This window comes from Oncorhynchus mykiss, chromosome 3 (assembly GCF_013265735.2).
Source record: "Oncorhynchus mykiss isolate Arlee chromosome 3, USDA_OmykA_1.1, whole genome shotgun sequence".
NCBI lineage: Eukaryota > Metazoa > Chordata > Actinopteri > Salmoniformes > Salmonidae > Oncorhynchus > Oncorhynchus mykiss.
Window position 1 is genome coordinate 56,074,261 of NC_048567.1, and position 19,631 is coordinate 56,093,891.

General features: G+C 39.7%; 3 protein-coding genes across 3 annotated transcripts; all 3 read left to right on the forward strand.

Annotated features, from left to right (window-relative positions):
- Positions 1-2,923: 2,923 nt before the first annotated feature.
- Positions 2,924-5,036, forward strand: LOC110505333 (gamma-crystallin M2-like). Its single transcript, XM_021584518.2, has 3 exons — positions 2,924-2,932; positions 3,223-3,465; positions 4,110-5,036. The coding sequence occupies exons 1-3, from the start codon at positions 2,924-2,926 to the stop codon at positions 4,383-4,385; spliced, it is 528 nt and encodes a 175-aa protein (XP_021440193.2). The 3' UTR covers positions 4,386-5,036.
- Positions 5,037-9,580: 4,544 nt separating this feature from the next.
- On the forward strand, positions 9,581-10,402 carry LOC110504333 (gamma-crystallin S-1-like). Its single transcript, XM_021583112.1, has 3 exons — positions 9,581-9,589; positions 9,683-9,958; positions 10,121-10,402. Exons 1-3 carry the CDS (start codon positions 9,581-9,583, stop codon positions 10,400-10,402), a joined length of 567 nt encoding a protein of 188 aa, XP_021438787.1.
- Positions 10,403-13,358: 2,956 nt separating this feature from the next.
- LOC110505342 (gamma-crystallin M2-like) lies at positions 13,359-16,715 on the forward strand. The gene is made up of 3 exons (XM_021584527.1): positions 13,359-13,376; positions 13,772-14,014; positions 16,452-16,715. The coding sequence occupies exons 1-3, from the start codon at positions 13,359-13,361 to the stop codon at positions 16,713-16,715; spliced, it is 525 nt and encodes a 174-aa protein (XP_021440202.1).
- The last annotated feature ends 2,916 nt before the right edge of the window (positions 16,716-19,631 follow it).

Here is a 19,631-nt window from a genome sequence, read left to right on the forward strand (position 1 = left end):
CTGATACACCACGGCTTTCAGACAATCGTCCTTCATGTCTCAAACCACCCGGTTTATAATATGCAATAAACTATGATGATCTAAATATCCATCCTTACCTATCTTTATTCCATTTCAAGCTATCTCCTGTACTTTTCCATTAGCTGAATCCAAGATTGGGCTGTGTTAGAGGACTGACAGGCTGACCCAGAGCTGGCTGATATGTGCACACCCTGTTTGATGTTCTTTGTGGGATTCTGTCCAATGACCTGCGGCTGCCAGTGGGATTTATACTTTATACGCACCGTAATGAGGTTTTGTTATTCACATTTTATGGAACCTGATGAATAAGCAGGTATGCAATCACTGTCTTTCTTTTTCGCTATCACGACTCACAACGAGGGAGTGCCCATGGCGCTGAAGACACAAGGAGGAAGCAGGAATGTAAAGAACAGAGTGGATTTCTTAAAGTAATTGTCCAGTGAAAATGTCACTTTTAAAAATGTATATTCTGTTAACTCATACCCAAATAATGTTGAACAATGACTCGTATTTGTGGCAAAAGCATTGGAGAAAAAATACAATCCCACCTCAAACTTGTATTTCAAACAGACCATTTAAAAAATGCTTGCTATTTCCTCATATGATATATCATACTCCTGAGGTGGATGAGCTGGCCAATTAGTGGTCTAGAGGAGGATGAGCTGGCCAATCAGCGGTCTACTTGCATGAATATTTTTTATGACTGATATACTCCTACACCATTCTGTTGTTGGGGAACGCCCACAACAATCCAACATAGAAAAGCTGCATTTTAACATACTTAGTTTTTAAAATATTGGAAGGAAAACTATGCTGTAGGTCATATTTCATTTAAATCTGGAAACTGGACAGTTACTTGCATGTTTAGGAGTCTACCGTTTTTGAATGCTGTACAGATGCACAAAATTATGGTATTTATGAAATATTATGTTAATAATCGGCTAATTTCGGGAAAGCGAGTTTAAACATTGAACCGTCAATATCACACTGAATTTATTGTTCTCTTTTCAAGAGAGAGACTTGTCTATAAAATACATTTGTCAGTCCCATTTCCCACAATAAGTAACCCTAATTTGTGGGAACTGTCATAATGCAACTGTCATAATATTTGTTAATCTCTGTTAATTATAATCTCATAATCTCTGATTAACTCCATTGTATATGATTGTGTTGTCATGTGTGTCTTTGTAAACAAACAAAGTATAGTTTCAAAACATTCAAAGCTATCATTTCAATCTCATGGACAGTCAATCCTTGCAACCATAGCTCTGTTGTTACGTTTCCCCAGCCCCATCCCCCATACAAAGCCAAGTGGTGGAATTGCCATTGGGCTGAAACAAACTCAGGATTGTGGCTTCAATCAAGGGCATGCTTCAAAGTACCAATAACAGTAGTTCGAGATTAAGGGGCTCAGCCTTTGCAAAATTGTTTTTGTAAATGAATGTATTGAAGGATGTAGGCTTTAGCTCAGCAAGTTTATACACTCCTGTGATGGTCAGCAGACCCAGGTTTAATCCCAGATGGGTCTCTTTGTGAAGGAGGTTGAAGTGGATCGGAGGTGCTTCAATAAAGTACAGTCATGGATTTTTGCCTGAGACATAAAGACTTCACTAAGCTCCCTGAAGTAACACTGGCTTACAGGGGACACACATAGCAAAATCACAAGTGTTAAATGTAACACTCAAAAGTGTCTATATAGTGCCATACCACACAGAGTTAACGTTACTGCTTCTGTCACTGGCCAACAATATTTGTTGTAATCACTTTGCACTGGTGTTAAGTGTTTAAAATATTTTAATCATGTAAAGGAGATAAAATAACCACTGAAATCATGGACAGAGATGTGGATTTAAGAAAACAGGGTCCATGAGATTACCAGGAAAGTTTCAAACATTTTGAGGCTATACATTGTTTCTTTAACAAATACTAAAAGCTCTGAGGAAGGCCTTTAGGCCCATAAGTAAAGTGTATTAAAGAGCAGTGATATTAGCAAGAGCAGCGTGCGGGTTTCTTCTTTTATTTTTCTCTCTCTCTTGTTAACAAATACCAAAATTACTAGAAAATCAAACGATGGCATAATACAGCTGTAGATTGAGGGTTAATATCTCTAATCTGTGGTTTCAGATTTGTTTGTTATCGAGTCACAAAGACCCTATAGTCATCCAAGAACTCTCTACTCTGACTGCACATAGCCCACAGAGGAGTACACACTTTGTCATTCTTGAAATATCTCAATAATTTTTCCCGATCTGAATGAGACATAAATTGAAGAATTGAAGAAAGTAATTCATAGTGGTCACTTTCAAAATGAGAAAATATCCTTGTTCTGGTTCAGAGTTTACGTTGTGTCAATCATTTGACAGCTTTCTTTACAATGCATTGCCATGCTCTTTCCTCTGTCTCCACAGTAAATTAAGAGCACATCAAAAGCCACAAGAGGATCCCATCAGCGACTACTAAATTCTGACTCGATATTGACTATTGGGATGAAAGTTCAGTCATTATCGCTTCTACAACTTCAGACTTGCACGACGAGACAACACAGTTGCAAAACGAGACAGTTCCTGAACATGATGCTAAAGACAAAATAAAATCACAAAAAAAAATGTATTAAAGATCGAACAATACTAGATGCCATAAGAAACCAATAAAGATTCCATGATAGCAGACTGCTTGGATAGGCTGGGAGAGGTGGCCATTAGAACTTTCACATCACAGTTCTGGAAATTCTTTGATACGGAGCCATTGCAAAGGGAAATTAAACTTGAACAAAACATTTGGCTGATATGCAAATCAGGCTAATTTGCTTAACAAAGGCTTTCCTTTATCGGCACATTCTGCATTTCGATATAAACCTCAGCAGTACAGCTGGTGAGTGGGAGGTGAGCAATAACAATAAAAAATGGGGAAGGTAAGAAGGAGTCTTTAGATTATATAGATAATATCAGAGAATATATGTAAAACGTGTATGAGAAACTTTGCTCGACCGAAAAAGTGCTTATACTTTTAGTTATGTTAATCTGCCTTGATTTGACTACTGACGTTGATTTGATTTTTTGTCACTTCTGTAACTTCAAGCAGCATTGTAGGTATTGCAGCTTGGCAGAGGAGCAATCATTACAGCCACATATTGGAAGAAGTACTGTATAAAAGGTATGGCTTGCATCTTACCAGGCTTTTCTGTCTCTATCTCTCTTCCAGATTGTATTCTTTGAGGATAAGAATTTCCAAGGTGGTAGTTATGAATGCAGCAGTGACAGCCCAGACCTGCACTCCTTCTTCAGCCGCTGTAACTCTATCAGGGTGGAGAGCGGCTGCTGGGTTCTGTACGAGCGCCCCAGCTATGCAGGCTACCAGTACATCCTGACCCCTGGGGAGTACCCTGACCACCAGCAGTGGATGGGCTTCAACGACAGCATCAGATCCTGTCGATCTATCAAAAACGTAAGCCTACCTACCAAAAGTACAAACTGTAAGCCTAGTTTGAAGATGGGACTGACGAATCTGATGTTTATTTGTGTCAGTAGATAGATACTGACAACTTGAGGCAAGAAGTTCATAATCATTGCTCAAAGTCTCCAGGAAACAGTTTATTGATTTGCATTACTTCTAGCATTTATTTTGCTTTTTGACAGATGTTTTCTCGATCTTAAATGTACCCATTTTACATCAGACAGACATCACTAACTTGTTTTTATTTATTTTATGCTTGTATATTTGGGTTTTGGCAATTAGGATGTTAAAATGTGTCTGACCAGATTTGGATGCAGGGCAATGCCCAGCTTGAATGGAATGCCCCAGGGTGCACCAACCAGGCAATGATCAGTCAAAAGCCAACAGACAATAAGGATAGATAAAAGGCTCATGTTTTGGCAGCAGTTTGCCTCATGTCCAGGCCCATCTACATCAGTTGTTGAAGGAAACCAGGACAACAGCCAATAAACCAATTTAAAGAGGCATCCCACATTTCTAATATAATTTTTTTGCATACTACATGAATGACAATTCAAATAATTAACATGATTACTTTAATATGATTAATTAAGGATACTGGCATTTATATATTTTTGGTTGTATTTATTTTGCAGGTCTATGGAAATTCCTACAAGATCAGATACTATGACAGGCCAGATTTTGCTGGCCATATGGCAGAGTGGAGTGAGGACTGCCCATTGGTCCACGAAGCATTCAAGTTCCATGAGTTCCACTCTGCTGTGGTGATGGACGGTGCCTGGGCATTCTACGAGCTGCCCAACTACAGGGGGCGCCAGTACTTCCTGGAGCGTAAAGAGTACCATAACTTCACGGACTGGGGCGCCACCTCCCCTGTCGTGGGCTCCTTCCGCAAGATCACAGAGTTCTAGAACCTTACAACCTCTAGAGTTCTAGAGCCCTACGATGACCTCTTTCCCAGAAACCTCTCTGCAGTGCCTTATGACACCCACCTCTGTGTGAGAGTGTTGCAGTCTAACAAATAAAACTCTGTCTGATTCCCACATACCCCATTGTCTTCATTAATTTGACATGAGAATCACCGGGCACAAGTACTGCATGTCAACACCAGTAGATCTACTCACACTGTTTATTTAGTCGTCTTTGCAACCATATCAACAACACTAAAATAGAATGTAACAGAATACAATACAATCCTGTATTGCCTTCCAAGGAACAAAGTCTTTACACAATCCTATAGAAGAAACCCATACAAATGAACACACAAACAGTTTGTAACACGGTACAGTGTCACACAATAAAAAGCCAGTTAAACATGTACAGTCTAAGGGGCAGCGTTACATTCCGTAAAGACAACCCTAGATGTCATCGCTCAACAGAAAAGGGAACTAACAAAGTAGTCTTTGACAACCAAATCAAAACAGAAAGTGTTTCAGACGGGTTCTGAAAGAAACCCATGAGGGTGTCCACTGAATGTTGGCAAAGCAACTAGAAAGGGACCTAAAAGACAACCCCTATGGATGGCCACTTGAATTCCTCATAAATTCCTCATAAAAGACAAAATAAAATAAAAAACGGACAAAAACTTAGGATAGGGAGTTACAAAAAATGTAGACCAAACCTAAGAGGGGATTAAGATTACGGCTTTGTTTGGCTACCTAAAGTGGAAGCGCTAATGTGAGACGTAACTCTCCCAACATCTCCTTTTCCAGCAGATGTACTGGGCTAGCAGGTCTTAAATACCAGCTGGGCCAGCACTGGTGAAACACATCCTCACTAACGAGATCACTCTCTGGGCCAGCTCAGGTGTAACCCATTTTAACAAGGTAACCAACCTCGAAGTGGAGAGAAAACCCAAAGCCAGTAATAGCACGCGCAGCAGACAAATACAATTTGAATCTGAGTTAAAAGTTGGATGATCGACACTTACATGTTTAAATTCAAGATGCATTACAATGAATCAGATTGTATGCAATTTTGCATTACTTTACCACTCAAAGACTTCTAAATAAAATGCTAGCATACCATGACATCTCAGCACACAACACAACTCATCAAGAGTAGGATCAAAAAGGTATTTCTCTGAGCAATGCACGCACTACCCTTCTAATATTTAAGTTTAGAAACAAGGGACATTCAGTACAACGGCCCATGTCAACATAAGCCCTTGTCACTGTGACAGTTTGCATATTACATGTGATGTACTACAACAACTTTATCCAGGATAATATTCAAATGTTCTGACTGTGAAACATGTTCACTTTCATGTTACACCTGCATCGTCATTTAGTTGTGTTGATCCTGGATCGTAATTGAATTATGTTTATCCTGTATTCAACCCGCTGAGTCGATACATATTAAAATCACATTTGGCGGCAGTTACAGCTGTGATTCTTTCTGGGTAAGTCTCTAAGAGCTTTGCACACTTGGATTGTACAATATTTGCATATTATTATTTTTAAATTATTCAAACTCTGTCAAGTTGGTTGTTAATCATTCCTAGACAGACATTTTCAAGACTTGCCATATATTTCAATCCATTTTAAGTCAAAACTGTAACTAGACCATTAGGAACATTCAATGTTGTCGTGGTAGCCAACTTCAGTGTCTATTTGGCATTGTGTTTTAAGTTTTTGTCCTACTGTTTCCCAATGTATGTTGGAAAGCAGACTGAACCAGATTTTCCTCTAGGATGTTGCCTGTGCTTAGCTCTATTCCGTTTATTTTTATCAACAACAAAAAACTCCCTAGTCCTTTCCGATGCCAAGCACACCCATAACATGATGCAGCCACCACCATGCTTGAAAATATGAAGAATGGTACTCAGTGATGTGTTGGATATACCCAAAACATAACACTTTGTTTTCAGGAGATAAAGTTTATTTCTTTGACACATTATTTTTGAAGTTTTACTTTGTGCCTTATTGCAAACAGGATGCATGTACAGGCTTTTCACTCTGTCAATTATGTTAGTATTGTGGAGTAACTACAATGTTGTTGATCCATTGTCAGTTTTCTCCTTTCACAGCCATTAAACTCTGCAACTGTTTTAAAGTCACCATTGGCCTCTTGGTTAAAGCCCTGAGCAGGTTTCCTTCCTCTTAAGAAGGAATGTTAAGAAGGATGCCTCTATTTTTGTAGTGACTGGGTGTATAGATACACCGTCCAAAGTGTAATTACTAACCTCACCATGCTCAAAGGGATATTCAATGTCCTTTTTTTACCCTTCTACCAATAGGTGACCTTTGTGAGGCATTAGGAAAAAAAAATATATACAGTGCCTTGCGAAAGTATTCGGCCCCCTTGAACTTTGCGACCTTTTGCCACATTTCAGGCTTCAAACATAAAGATATAAAACTGTATTTTTTTGTGAAGAATCAACAACAAGTGGGACACAATCATGAAGTGGAACGACATTTATTGGATATTTCAAACTTTTTTAACAAATCAAAAACGGAAAAATTGGGCGTAAAAAATTATTCAGCCCCTTTACTTTCAGTGCAGCTCTCTTCTCTCCAGAAGTTCAGTGAGGATCTCTGAATGATCCAATGTTGACCTAAATGACTAATGATGATAAATACAATCCACCTGTGTGTAATCAAGTCTCCGTATAAATGCACCTGCACTGTGATAGTCTCAGAGGTCTGTTAAAAGCGCAGAGAGCATCATGAAGAACAAGGAACACACCAGGCAGGTCCGAGATACTGTTGTGAAGAAGTTTAAAGCCGGATTTGGATACAAAAAGATTTCCCAAGCTTTAAACATCCCAAGGAGCACTGTGCAAGCGATAATATTGAAATGGAAGGAGTATCAGACCACTGCAAATCTACCAAGACCTGGCCGTCCCTCTAAACTTTCAGCTCATACAAGGAGAAGACTGATCAGAGATGCAGCCAAGAGGCCCATGATCACTCTGGATGAACTGCAGAGATCTACAGCTGAGGTGGGAGACTCTGTCCATAGGACAACAATCAGTCGTATATTGCACAAATCTGGCCTTTATGGAAGAGTGGCAAGAAGAAAGCCATTTCTTAAAGATATCCATAAAAAGTGTAGTTTAAAGTTTGCCACAAGCCACCTGGGAGACACACCAAACATGTGGAAGAAGGTGCTCTGGTCAGATGAAACCAAAATTTAACATTTTGGCAACAATGCAAAACGTTATGTTTGGCGTAAAAGCAACACAGCTGAACACACCATCCCCACTGTCAAACATGGTGGTGGCAGCATCATGGTTTGGGCCTGCTTTTCTTCAGCAGGGACAGGGAAGATGGTTAAAATTGATGGGAAGATGGATGGAGCCAAATACAGGACCATTCTGGAAGAAAACCTGATGGAGTCTGCAAAAGACCTGAGACTGGGACGGAGATTTGTCTTCCAACAAGACAATGATCCAAAACATAAAGCAAAATCTACAATGGAATGGTTCAAAAATAAACATATCCAGGTGTTAGAATGGCCAAGTCAAAGCCCAGACCTGAATCCAATCGAGAATCTGTGGAAAGAACTGAAAACTGCTGTTCACAAATGCTCTCCATCCAACCTCACTGAGCTCGAGCTGTTTTGCAAGGAGGAATGGGAAAAAATGTCAGTCTCTCGATGTGCAAAACTGATAGAGACATACCCCAAGCGACTTACAGCTGTAATCGCAGCAAAAGGTGGCGCTACAAAGTATTAACTTAAGGGGGCTGAATAATTTTGCACGCCCAATTTTTCAGTTTTTGATTTGTTAAAAAAGTTTGAAATATCCAATCAATGTCGTTCCACTTCATGATTGTGTCCCACTTGTTGTTGATTCTTCACAAAAAAATACAGTTTTATATCTTTATGTTTGAAGCCTGAAATGTGGCAAAAGGTCGCAAAGTTCAAGGGGGCCGAATACTTTCGCAAGGCACTGTACAATTACATTATGGTGTATTGTGTGTAGGCCACACACAATCTCAAAATGTGGAAAAGGTCAAGGGGTGTGAACACTTTCTGAAGGCACTGTAGCCACAGTATATCGATCCTGGATTGTAATTGAACTGTTTAGTCCTGGGTCTGTCTATATACATTTTGTGAATCAGAGGAAAAACAATTCTAACTAAAATGTGTCCTATTTATTTGAGCTACAATCAGGACCATAAAACTACATTGACTTACAAAAGTTGTTAGAAATCTGTCTTGGAGTTGTGCTAGTGGGCTGTTTGAAACTGAGCTACGTACATGGAGGACCTCTGCACAAAATAATTGAGGGTTTCATCAACAACGGCATGAAAGCTAGCAGTTGGCATTGAAAGTGGTATGCTGATAATACAGGACTGCATTTGCATGAACTGTATGAACTGCATATAGAATCATATTTGGCCTTTTTAAGACTTTGCGTTTAAGACATTTACTTCTGGGTTCTGTAAGAGTGGCCTAGCAACTACTTCCTCCCTTCCTCTATAATGAAAGGTTGCACATATCATAATGAATACATAGACAAAAGGGCATTTGTATTCCCATAAAGACAGAATCATGTATTTCATTCATTACAAAGTTATTACAATGTATCACTGCTGGACTTTAAAAAAATGATTTTAACAACATATTAGAATGACACAATACAATAGTTTCAATATTTTATTTTCATTTTGATGTGAAGATAAGGGGTTATCTAGAATAAGGGATACTGAAACAGAGTAGTACAGTTGTAACATTTTGTTGTTTGTCCATTCGATACGGACAGCCTGTTAAGAGCTTGTGAAGTCCTGGCCTAAATGTATCATGACATGGATTTTCATGGGTTAAAACATACAGTGAGACTCATTCGATTTCCCATTCGATATATTTGTTTAATGTTTATCTTAAGCTGCCCTTGGCGGCCCTGGATTGTTTTGGATCCCTCATGAACTGACTGAAATGTGGCACTTTCTACCTGCTATTGTGTGTGGATCAGTGATTCAGTGCTTTAGAACAATGCGTTGAGCCTAGATAAATATTTGAATAGCTGATTGAAATATCTGATTCACTTTGTGCTAACCATGTGCTTGGTGTTATTGTCTCTGCCATCTATAAAGAGTATACTTGCAGGCCCTGAGCTTTAGTGTCATTTACTGTGCCTAGTATTCTGAACTCTGAAGAGATGGAGAAGGTGAGTTGTGTTCCGGTGGAGATTCATATAATGAATGAGCACCTGTTCCAAAGTTTCATAGTTCTGTAATTTTTTAAACTATATGGAATTCAGAAATGTCACACGCTGTCTCTTCTCTTCCAACAGATTGTGTTTTATGAGGACAGGAACTTCCAGGGGCGGTCCTACGACTGCAAAGGAGACTCCGCTGACCTGCATGACTTTTTCGCTCGATGCAACTCTTGTCGGGTGGAGGGCGGCTGGTGGGTCCTCTATGAGCGCCCCAACTACATGGGTTACCAGTACATCATAGGTCCCGGGGAGTATGCAGACTACCAGCACTGGATGGGGTTCAACGACTGCATCAGATCCTGTCGGGTCATCAAAAAGGTAGGTCATGTAAACTAGGAGACCAACATTTTTTTTTATAGAGAAACATGATCATGGCCTTATTCAGGTTACTATCAGAACTTAGGTAGGCCCACACCTTTCAGAACTTCATAAACAGCCAATAATGACACATTCTTTGATGTTTGATCAACTTTTTCCCAGACCACTGGCCCCTACAAGCTGAGGCTGTTCGAGAGGCCCAACTTCGATGGTCAGTCCCTGGAGGTGACGGAGAACCTGCCCTCTGTCCAGGAACGTTTCCACAGCCGCGAGATCCACTCCTGCAAGGTCCAGGAGGGTTCCTGGGTCTTCTTCGAGCACCCCAACTTCCGCGGCCGCCAGTACCTGCTAGAGAGGGGGGAGTACCGTCGCTACACCGAGTGGGGAGCTCTGCATGCCACCGTGGGCTCCATCCGTCGCATCATAGCCACTGGAGAGAGATGATTGTAGTCGCATGGTGAGATTCGAATAAAGTTTTCTGATGATAAACATGAGCTTGATTCTGAGTATGATTGAGGTCACATGGAAGTTAAAGAAGAACATGGAACTTTTATATCAAAAGGCATATATTATAAAACACAATGGTCAATATCTTAGTAAATATAAATAGATGTGTATAATAACAGTTACTGTATAACATGAAAGGTGTATTTAAGGAATCCAAGAAGTAAAAACACAGAATGTTGCTCTGAGAATAAAAACACAGAATGTTGCTCTGAGAATAAAAACACAGAATGTTGCTCTGAGAATAAAAACACAGAATGTTGCTCTGAGAATAAAAACACAGAATGTTGCTCTGAGAATAAAAACACAGAATGTTGCTCTGAGAATAAAAACACAGAATGTTGCTCTGAGAATAAAAACACAGAATGTTGCTCTGAGAATAAAAACACAGAATGTTGCTCTGAGAGTAAAAACACAGAATGTTGCTCTGATAATAAAAACACAGAATGTTGCTCTGAGAATAAAAACACAGAATGTTGCTCTGAGAATAAAAACACAGAATGTTGTTCTGAGAATAAAAACACAGTGTGTAAGTTTTCCAGTTATTTCAATGAATGAAATATCCTTGATTTGGAAGAATAGGTAACACTTCACTGTAAGCACTTTATGTACTGTACTTATTCATAAAGCCTTCATAACTACTACATAAGAAATGATCAAATCTGTCATAGGCCGTTATTAACGATATGAACAATAGCATAAGATGTTATGAAGATATTTATAACGGCCTATATGACTGGCAAATCTGTTGTCACATGCTCTTCCATCAGCTGTAACAAGTGACTTAAGTATATCTGCATAATACTGATTTTTACTTAGCCTAGTTGACTTGGATCTCTTGACCACATCTACAGGCACAGCATTTAAACATCTTCCCAGATTCCACTAAAAAAAGTAAACAGTTCATGCAAACAACTAGGTAGGCTAATATATATATAAAATATTGTCCTTGCCTTTGTGGGTTGTAGATTTTAGTTCTATAAAATAAGTGGGTAGCTTCTGACAAGAAATTCATGCTAAATTCACAGGGTGGCACTCTTTCTGTTATAATTGACCACTTTGACAACCAAGGGCTCTCTTTCGGAAAAAGACACCAGTTGTGTTGCCTTTGGAATCCACAACATCCATTTAGGGATCCAAGTACTTTGCTTGAGAGCGTTTTAAATCCTGATAGAAATATGCAATACGCATGGGTAGAAATTATTATTAAGTCCAAGCAAATATGAAGTTGGGCATAAATGGCTAACTAAGAAATTGGAAGATACATAAAACAATGTACCACAATGTTGCATTAACCTTTATAAAACACACTTTTACTAGAAAACCCTTTAAAAGTGTTAAATGATAAATAATGGTGGATCCCTGGTTGTGACCCCACTCTCCGAAGGTGTCTCAGGGGGAGTGGGATATGTAAAAAATACATTTCCATTTCACACCACACACTTGTACAGGTTACACACTTGTGTGAAACGGGACAAATATAAGCACCCCCTATTTGCATTGTGTGATTGTCCTTTGGATGCTTGCCCAAAGCTGAGCTTGTTTAGTGTTACTGACTTCAAGAAGAGTGATCAGAAATTACAATCCATCTACTGTATCTGAGTTAAAACTTCTTCGGGATCGGTGTCCCTTCCACGGGACAGTTGAGCTAACGTAGGCTAATGCGATTAGCATGAGGTTGCAAGTAACAAGAACATTTCCCAGGACATAGACATATCTGACATTGGCAGAAAGCTTAAATTCTTGTTAATCTAACTGCACTGTCCAATTTACAGTAGCTATTACAGTGAAGTAATACCATGCTATTGTTTGAGGAGAGTGCACAATTTTGAACATGAAAAGTTATTAATAAGCAAATTAGGCACATTTGGGCAGTCTTGATTCAAAATTCTGAACAGAAATGCAATGGTTCATTGGATCAGTCTAAAGCTTTTGACATACACTAATGCCATCTCGTGGCCAAAATCTAAATTGCACTGGGCTGGAATAATACATGATGGCCTTTCACTTGCATTTCAAAGATGATGGTACAAAAAAAATACAAAATGACATTTTTTTTGTATGATCTTTTACCAGATCTATTGTGTTATATTCTACTACATTCCTTTCACATTTCCACAAACTTCAAAGTGTTTCCTTTCAAATGGTACCAAAAATATGAATATCCTTGCTTCAGGGCCTGAGCTACAGGCAGTTAGATTTGGGTATGTCATTTTAGGTGAAAATTGAAAAATAGGGGCTAATATTTAAGAGGCACTACAATGTTAGCCAACTCCAACTCTAAATGTGGTAGATGAAGGGTGGGGCATTGGTGTTGGAATCTTGAGGTGTATTGAACTGTAAGGACAGTCAAGACTTCATAAATACTGATCGGAGACAATAATCCATCTATTCTTTCTGGGTAACTCGATGTTGGTCGACTCTTTCTACAGTAAATGTGGTGGTGTGCTGTGTACAGTAGCCTAGATGGAGGGTGGGGCATGATGGTTGTTGGAAATGCACCTGTCAGTTCCATTGCAGATGTTAAAGCTTACAGAACAGCAGTTTGGCCAGAAGACTACTTCATGGAGGCCATCGCACAACCAGCAACCTGGAGAACAATTTAATTACATCAATAAATCAGTTTCTGGAATCAGGCATTGTAAGATCAAAAGGTCAACCTGTATACAATCACTGGGTAAACATTGTATAAAACGGGCACACTTTTAAAACAGTTGCTGCATCAGCTATTGTGCCGATATAAATGCTGAGGCTATCCAAATGACAATGATTCCCCTGGCATTGCATTTCAATGTCCCACATATATAAATCTGGCCCATGGCAGTGGTGATACCACTGTATGTGAAAGGAGGCATAAATATTGAGTTATCGAAAAAGTCGGAGATAAGCCCCAATCATGGACCGCATTGGAAAGGTAGGTCATTTAACAGTAATTTTCCTTTTTGCCCCGTCTCTATATTCGCACCAAATTGGGTTGCAAAAGTCCAGAAACCTTCCAAAAGTTACCTGTTTTTTCAGAAATCCTGGTTGGATGATCCTCGGAATCAGGAGGGAATGAGCAGAGAAGGAATTATCCAATTTGGAATCCTCCAACCAGGATTTCTGAATATTATGAACTTTGTGAAAGTTTCAGGAAATTTACAACCACCTAATTCACCTTGCATACTCCCACCTACTTGCCTTGTCAAGCAAAGTGACCTCTGCGCTCACATTTAAGTTTTACTTAAAGTTAAAGAAAATGTGGGCTACCGTGAGATCAGCCTGGTTTCACAAAGCTACTGACCCACCTCCCCTATTTTGAATCCACAGATCGTCTTCTATGAGGACAAAAACTTCCAGGGTCACCACTTTGAATGCTGTAGCGATTGCCCTGAGTTGAGTTCCCACTTTAGCCGCTGCAACTCCATCCGTGTGGAGAATGGGAACTGGGTGTTGTACGAGAGGCCCAACTACCTGGGCACTCAGTACATTTTGACCAGCGGAGAGTACCCCGACTACCAGCGCTGGATGGGCTACAATGACAGCATCAGGTCCTGCCGCGTCATCCGCAACGTGAGTCCTATCAAGGAGGCAATGGGTTTGGCTTGAAGATTGGGGGCCATGCCGGGCAATATTAGTTTGGGTTAATGCTGATCGAGAATACAATTATCTCCTTTTTATTTCTCCCCATCTCTCTCTCTTTCTCTATACCTCTCTCTCTACCTCTCTCTCAATCACACACATGTATACATACAGGTTGGCACACACAAACCTGCGTGTTACAACATACAGTGGGGCAAAAAAGTATTTAGTCGGCCACCAATTGTGCAAGTTCTCCCACTTAAAAAGATGAGAGAGGACTGTAATTTTCATCATAGGTACACTTCAACTATGACAGACAAAATGAGAAAATCACATTGTAGGATTTTTTATGAATTTATTTGCAAATTATGGTGGAAAATAAGTATTTGGTCACCTACAAACAAGCAAGATTTCTGGCTCTCACAGAACTGTAAATTCTTCTTTAAGAGGCTCCTCTGTCCTCCACTCGTTACCTGTATTAATGGCACCTGTTTGAACTTGTTATCAGTATAAAAGACACCTGTCCACAACCTCAAACAGTCACACTCCAAACTCCACTATGGCCAAGACCAAAGAGCTGTCAAAGGACACCAGAAACAAAATTGTAGACCTGCACCAGGCTGGGAAGACTGAATCTGCAATAGGTAAGCAGCTTGGTTTGAAGAAATCAACTGTGGGAGCAATTATTAGGAAATGGAAGACGTACAAGACCACTGATAATCTCCCTCGATCTGTGGCTCCACGCAAGATCTCACCCCGTGGGTTCAAAATGATCACAAGAACGGTGAGCAAAAATTCCAGAACCACACGGGGGGGCCTAGTGAATGACCTGTAGAGAGCTGGGACCAAAGTAACAAAGCCTACCATCAGTAACACACTACGCCGCCAGGGACTCAAATCCTGCAGTGCCAGACGTGTCCCCCTGCTTAAGCCAGTACATGTCCAGGCCCGTCTGAAGTTTGCTAGAGAGCGTTTGGACGATCCAGAAGAAGATTGGGAGAATATCATATGGTCAGATGAAACCAAAATATAACTTTTTGGTAAAAACTCAACTCGTCGTGTTTGGAGGACAAAGAATGCTGAGTTGCATCCAAAGAACACCATACCTACTGTGAAGCATGGGGGTGGAAACATCATGTTTTAGGGCTGTTTTTCTGCAAAGGGACCAGGACGACTGATCCGTGTAAAGGAAAGAATGAATGGGGCCATGTATTGTGAGATATTGAGTGAAAACCTCCTTCCATCAGCAAGGGCATTGAAGATAAAACGTGGCTGGGTCTTTCAGCATGACAATGATCCCAAACACACCGCCCGGGCAACGAAGGAGTGGCTTCGTAAGAAGCATTTCAAGGTCCTGGAGTGGCCTAGCCAGTCTCCAGATCTCAACCCCATAGAAAATCTTTGGAGGGAGTTGAAAGTCCATGTTGCCCAGAAAAAGCCCCAAAACATCACTGCTCTAGAGGAGATATGCATGGAGGAATGGGCCAAAATACCAGCAACAGTGTGTGAAAACCTTGTGACGACTTACAGAAAACGTTTGACCTCTGTCATTGCCAACAAAGGGTATATTAACAAAGTATTGAGATAAACTTCTGTTTTTGACCAAATACTTATTTTCCACCATAACTTGCAAATAAATTCATAAAAAATCCTACAATGTGATTTTCAGGATTTTTTTTCTCATTTTGTCTGTCATAGTTGAAGTGTACCTATAATGAAAATTACAGGCCTCTCTCATCTTCTTAAGTGGGAGAACTTGCGCAATTGGTGGCTGACTAAATACTTTTTTGCCCCACTGTATGTCCTGTGCAGGCTAAAGGCAGGCTTCTGAGGAGACAGAAAAGAACACAAAAATGGTAGATAAGAAAAATGTTGCAGCCAAGCTGTCACAACTCAAAACCTAGAGCAGTAGAGGATGCTTCTTGGAGAAGGAGAGTCAAATGTCTTCCCACATATATTTTTCTGTGTTAAATTACTGCCACCGCTCAGGAGCCACATCATGTGGGACCAAACGTTGCATATCTATACCCAGCATTTTTCCCAATAGCTATCCCAATAGCTCTTCCCATGGTCTCATCAATCATACTGTACAGCCATATGACATGAATATTCTGTAGAGTATTCAATCAAAACCAGTGACCACGTATTCGTAATAAGCAAAGAAAATATAACAAGCATACTAATATGCAGGTGTATCTTTTTCAAGCTGTAGTTGAGTGTTAGACTAGTTGATCACATGAATCCTAAAGTGCAATTTCACAGCACAAATCTGTAATCAGATATGCAATGCCTTAATTAAAACAGTTCAAAAGTTATGAGCATGGGTATGCAAATATGAAACAACACAATATATGTATAATGTGTACATGCATATCCTAAATACAAATCTTATTGGGTGTTCCCCCCCTACCACCCACCCTCCCCCCAGACATCTGGCAAGTTCAGGATCCGCCTCTACGAGCGTCCCGACTTTGCAGGTCAGATGATGGAGTTCAGCGAAGACAACCCTAACATCCCCGAGCACTGGCGTCACCCCGAGGTGCACTCTTGCAACGTGATGGATGGCGCCTGGGTGTTCTACGAGCTCCCCAACTACCGCGGCCACCAGCACCTACTGGAGAGGGGCGAGTACCGCCACTTCAACGACTGGAGGTCCAACGTGGGGTCCATTCGCCGCGTTCAGAATCTTTAGAGCTGCCTCACAACATGCATGTTTATAATCATAACTGTTATTTGCACATTTATTAATAAAATTAAAACGTTGTGCTCAAATGAGAGATGGCTCTTTCTGTTCTTTCATCTGACACCTGAATGTCCCCACCCCTACTGGTGCTTCTACACCTGCATTGCTTGCTGTTTGGGGTTTTAGGATGGGTTTCTGTACAGCACTTTGTGACATCAGCTGACATAAGAAGGACTTTATAAATAGATTTGATTGATTGATTGATCACTGCTTTCACTACTACACCCAAGAATGGTCATTTAGAAAACAGCGCATTCTTTTACATGGAGATTGACCTATCATCAGAGGAAAAGTAAGCTTGACTTGACAAATTAACTTAACACCTGTGATATCACAAACTATCGTCAAACTCCGGTGTTATATTTTACTGTAAACTGAGACTCCTCTATACTGGTGGTTTCTAAAACAAGTGGTATATTTCATTAATTTAAATTACTTTAACGGTTAAAAAGTAGTCACTTCAATTAACTTCAGCCATGAAAAGTTTGGATGCCGCAGCTATCAAGACTTATTGCAGTCAGACTATCAAGACGTATTGTAGTCAGACTATCAAGACTTATTGCAGTCAGACTATCAAGACTTATTGCAGTCAGACTATCAAGACTTATTGCAGTCAGACTATCAAGACGTATTTCAGTCAGACTATCAAGACTTATTGCAGTCAGACTATCAAGACGTATTGTAGTCAGACTATCAAGACTTATTGCAGTCAGACTATCAAGACTTATTGCAGTCAGACTATCATGACTTATTGCAGTCAGACTATCAAGACGTATTGCAGTCAGACTATCAAGACTTATTGCAGTCAGACTATCAAGACTTATTGCAGTCAGACTATCAAGACGTATTGCAGTCAGACTATCAAGACTTATTGCAGTCAGACTATCAAGACTTATTGCAGTCAGACTATCAAGACTTATTGCAGTCAGACTATCAATACTTATTGCAGTCAGACTATCAAGACTTATTGCAGTCAGACTATCAAGACGTATTGCAGTCAGACTATCAAGACTTATTGCAGTCAGACTATCAAGACTTATTGCAGTCAGACTATCAAGACTTATTGCAGTCAGACTATCAAGACTTATTGCAGTCAGATTATCAATACTTATTGCAGTCAGACTATCAAGACTTATTGCAGTCAGACTATCAAGACTTATTGCAGTCAGACTATCAAGACTTATTGCAGTCAGACTATCAAGACGTATTGCAGTCAGACTATCAAGACTTATTGCAGTCAGACTATCAAGACGTATTGCAGTCAGACTATCAAGACTTATTGCAGTCAGACTATCAAGACTTATTGCAAAGTAAACTCCTTGCAGACGATAAAGACGTACAGCAGACTATCAATACTTATTGCAGTCAGACTATCAAGACTTATTGCAGTCAGACTATCAATACTTATTGCAGTCAGACTATCAAGACGTATTGCAGTCAGACTATCAAGACTTATTGCAGTCAGACTATCAAGACTTATTGCAGTCAGACTATCAAGACTTATTGCAGTCAGACTATCAAGACTTATTGCAGTCAGACTATCAAGACTTATTGCAGTCAGACTATCAAGACTTATTGCAAAGTAAACTCCTTGCAGACGATAAAGACGTACAGCAGACTATCAATACTTATTGCAGTCAGACTATCAATACTTATTGCAGTCCAACAATACTTTTTGCAGACCATCAAGATTTAATGCAGACTAGCAATATTTGTTACAGACTGTCAAGACTTATTGCAGACTACAAAAAATGTATCGTAGACTATCAAAACATATTGTAGACTATAAAGACCCATTGCCAACAATCAGAATAAATCACAATCACTTTACATTCTAATTTGACTTAATGAATAGGTGCTGCCAGCAATAGACAATGTACAAACAGAATACAGACAAAGTCAACATAGTCAACGTACAGGATATATAATATAAGTACAATAAACATAAAACATAAAACTCTGGAGTAAAAGTTGATTTACAGTGAGGATATACAGTGCAATTTACAGAGGGAATATATATCTATATACAGATGAAGGGATGCTGCCGTGACAAATACTTTATATAAAGTGTATATACAGTGTAGTGCAGATGTGTACATAGTGCAAATGCAGTATAGTACAATCAAGACTTATTTCATACTATCAAGACTATTGGAGACTATCTAGACGTATTGAAATCTATAAAGACATATTGGAGACTATCAAGACGTATTGGAGACTATCAAGACATATTGGAGACTATCAAGACATATTGGAGACTATCAAGACGTATTCAAGACTATCAAGACGTATTGGAGACTACCAAGATGTATTGGAGACTATCAAGACGTATTGGAGACTATCAATACATATTGGAGACTATCAAGACGTATTGGAGACTATCAAGACATATTGGAGACTATCAAGATGTATTGGAGACTATCAAGACGTATTGGAGACTATCAAGACTATCAAGACGTATTGGAGACTATCAAGACATATTGGAGACTATCAAGACATATTGGAGACTATCAAGACGTATTGGAGACTATCAAGACGTATTGGAGACATTCAAGATGTAGTGGAGACTATCAAGACGTATTGGAGACTATCAAGACATATTGGAGACTATCAAGACGTATTGGAGACTATCAAGACGTATTGGAGACATTCAAGATGTAGTGGAGACTATCAAGACGTATTGGAGACTATCAAGACATATTGGAGACTATCAAGACGTATTGGAGACTATCAAGATGTATTGGAGACTATCAAGACGTATTGGAGACTATCAAGACATTTTGGAGACTATAAAGACATATTGGAGACTATCAAGACGTATTTGAGACTATCAAGACGTATTGGAGACTATCAAGACATATTGGA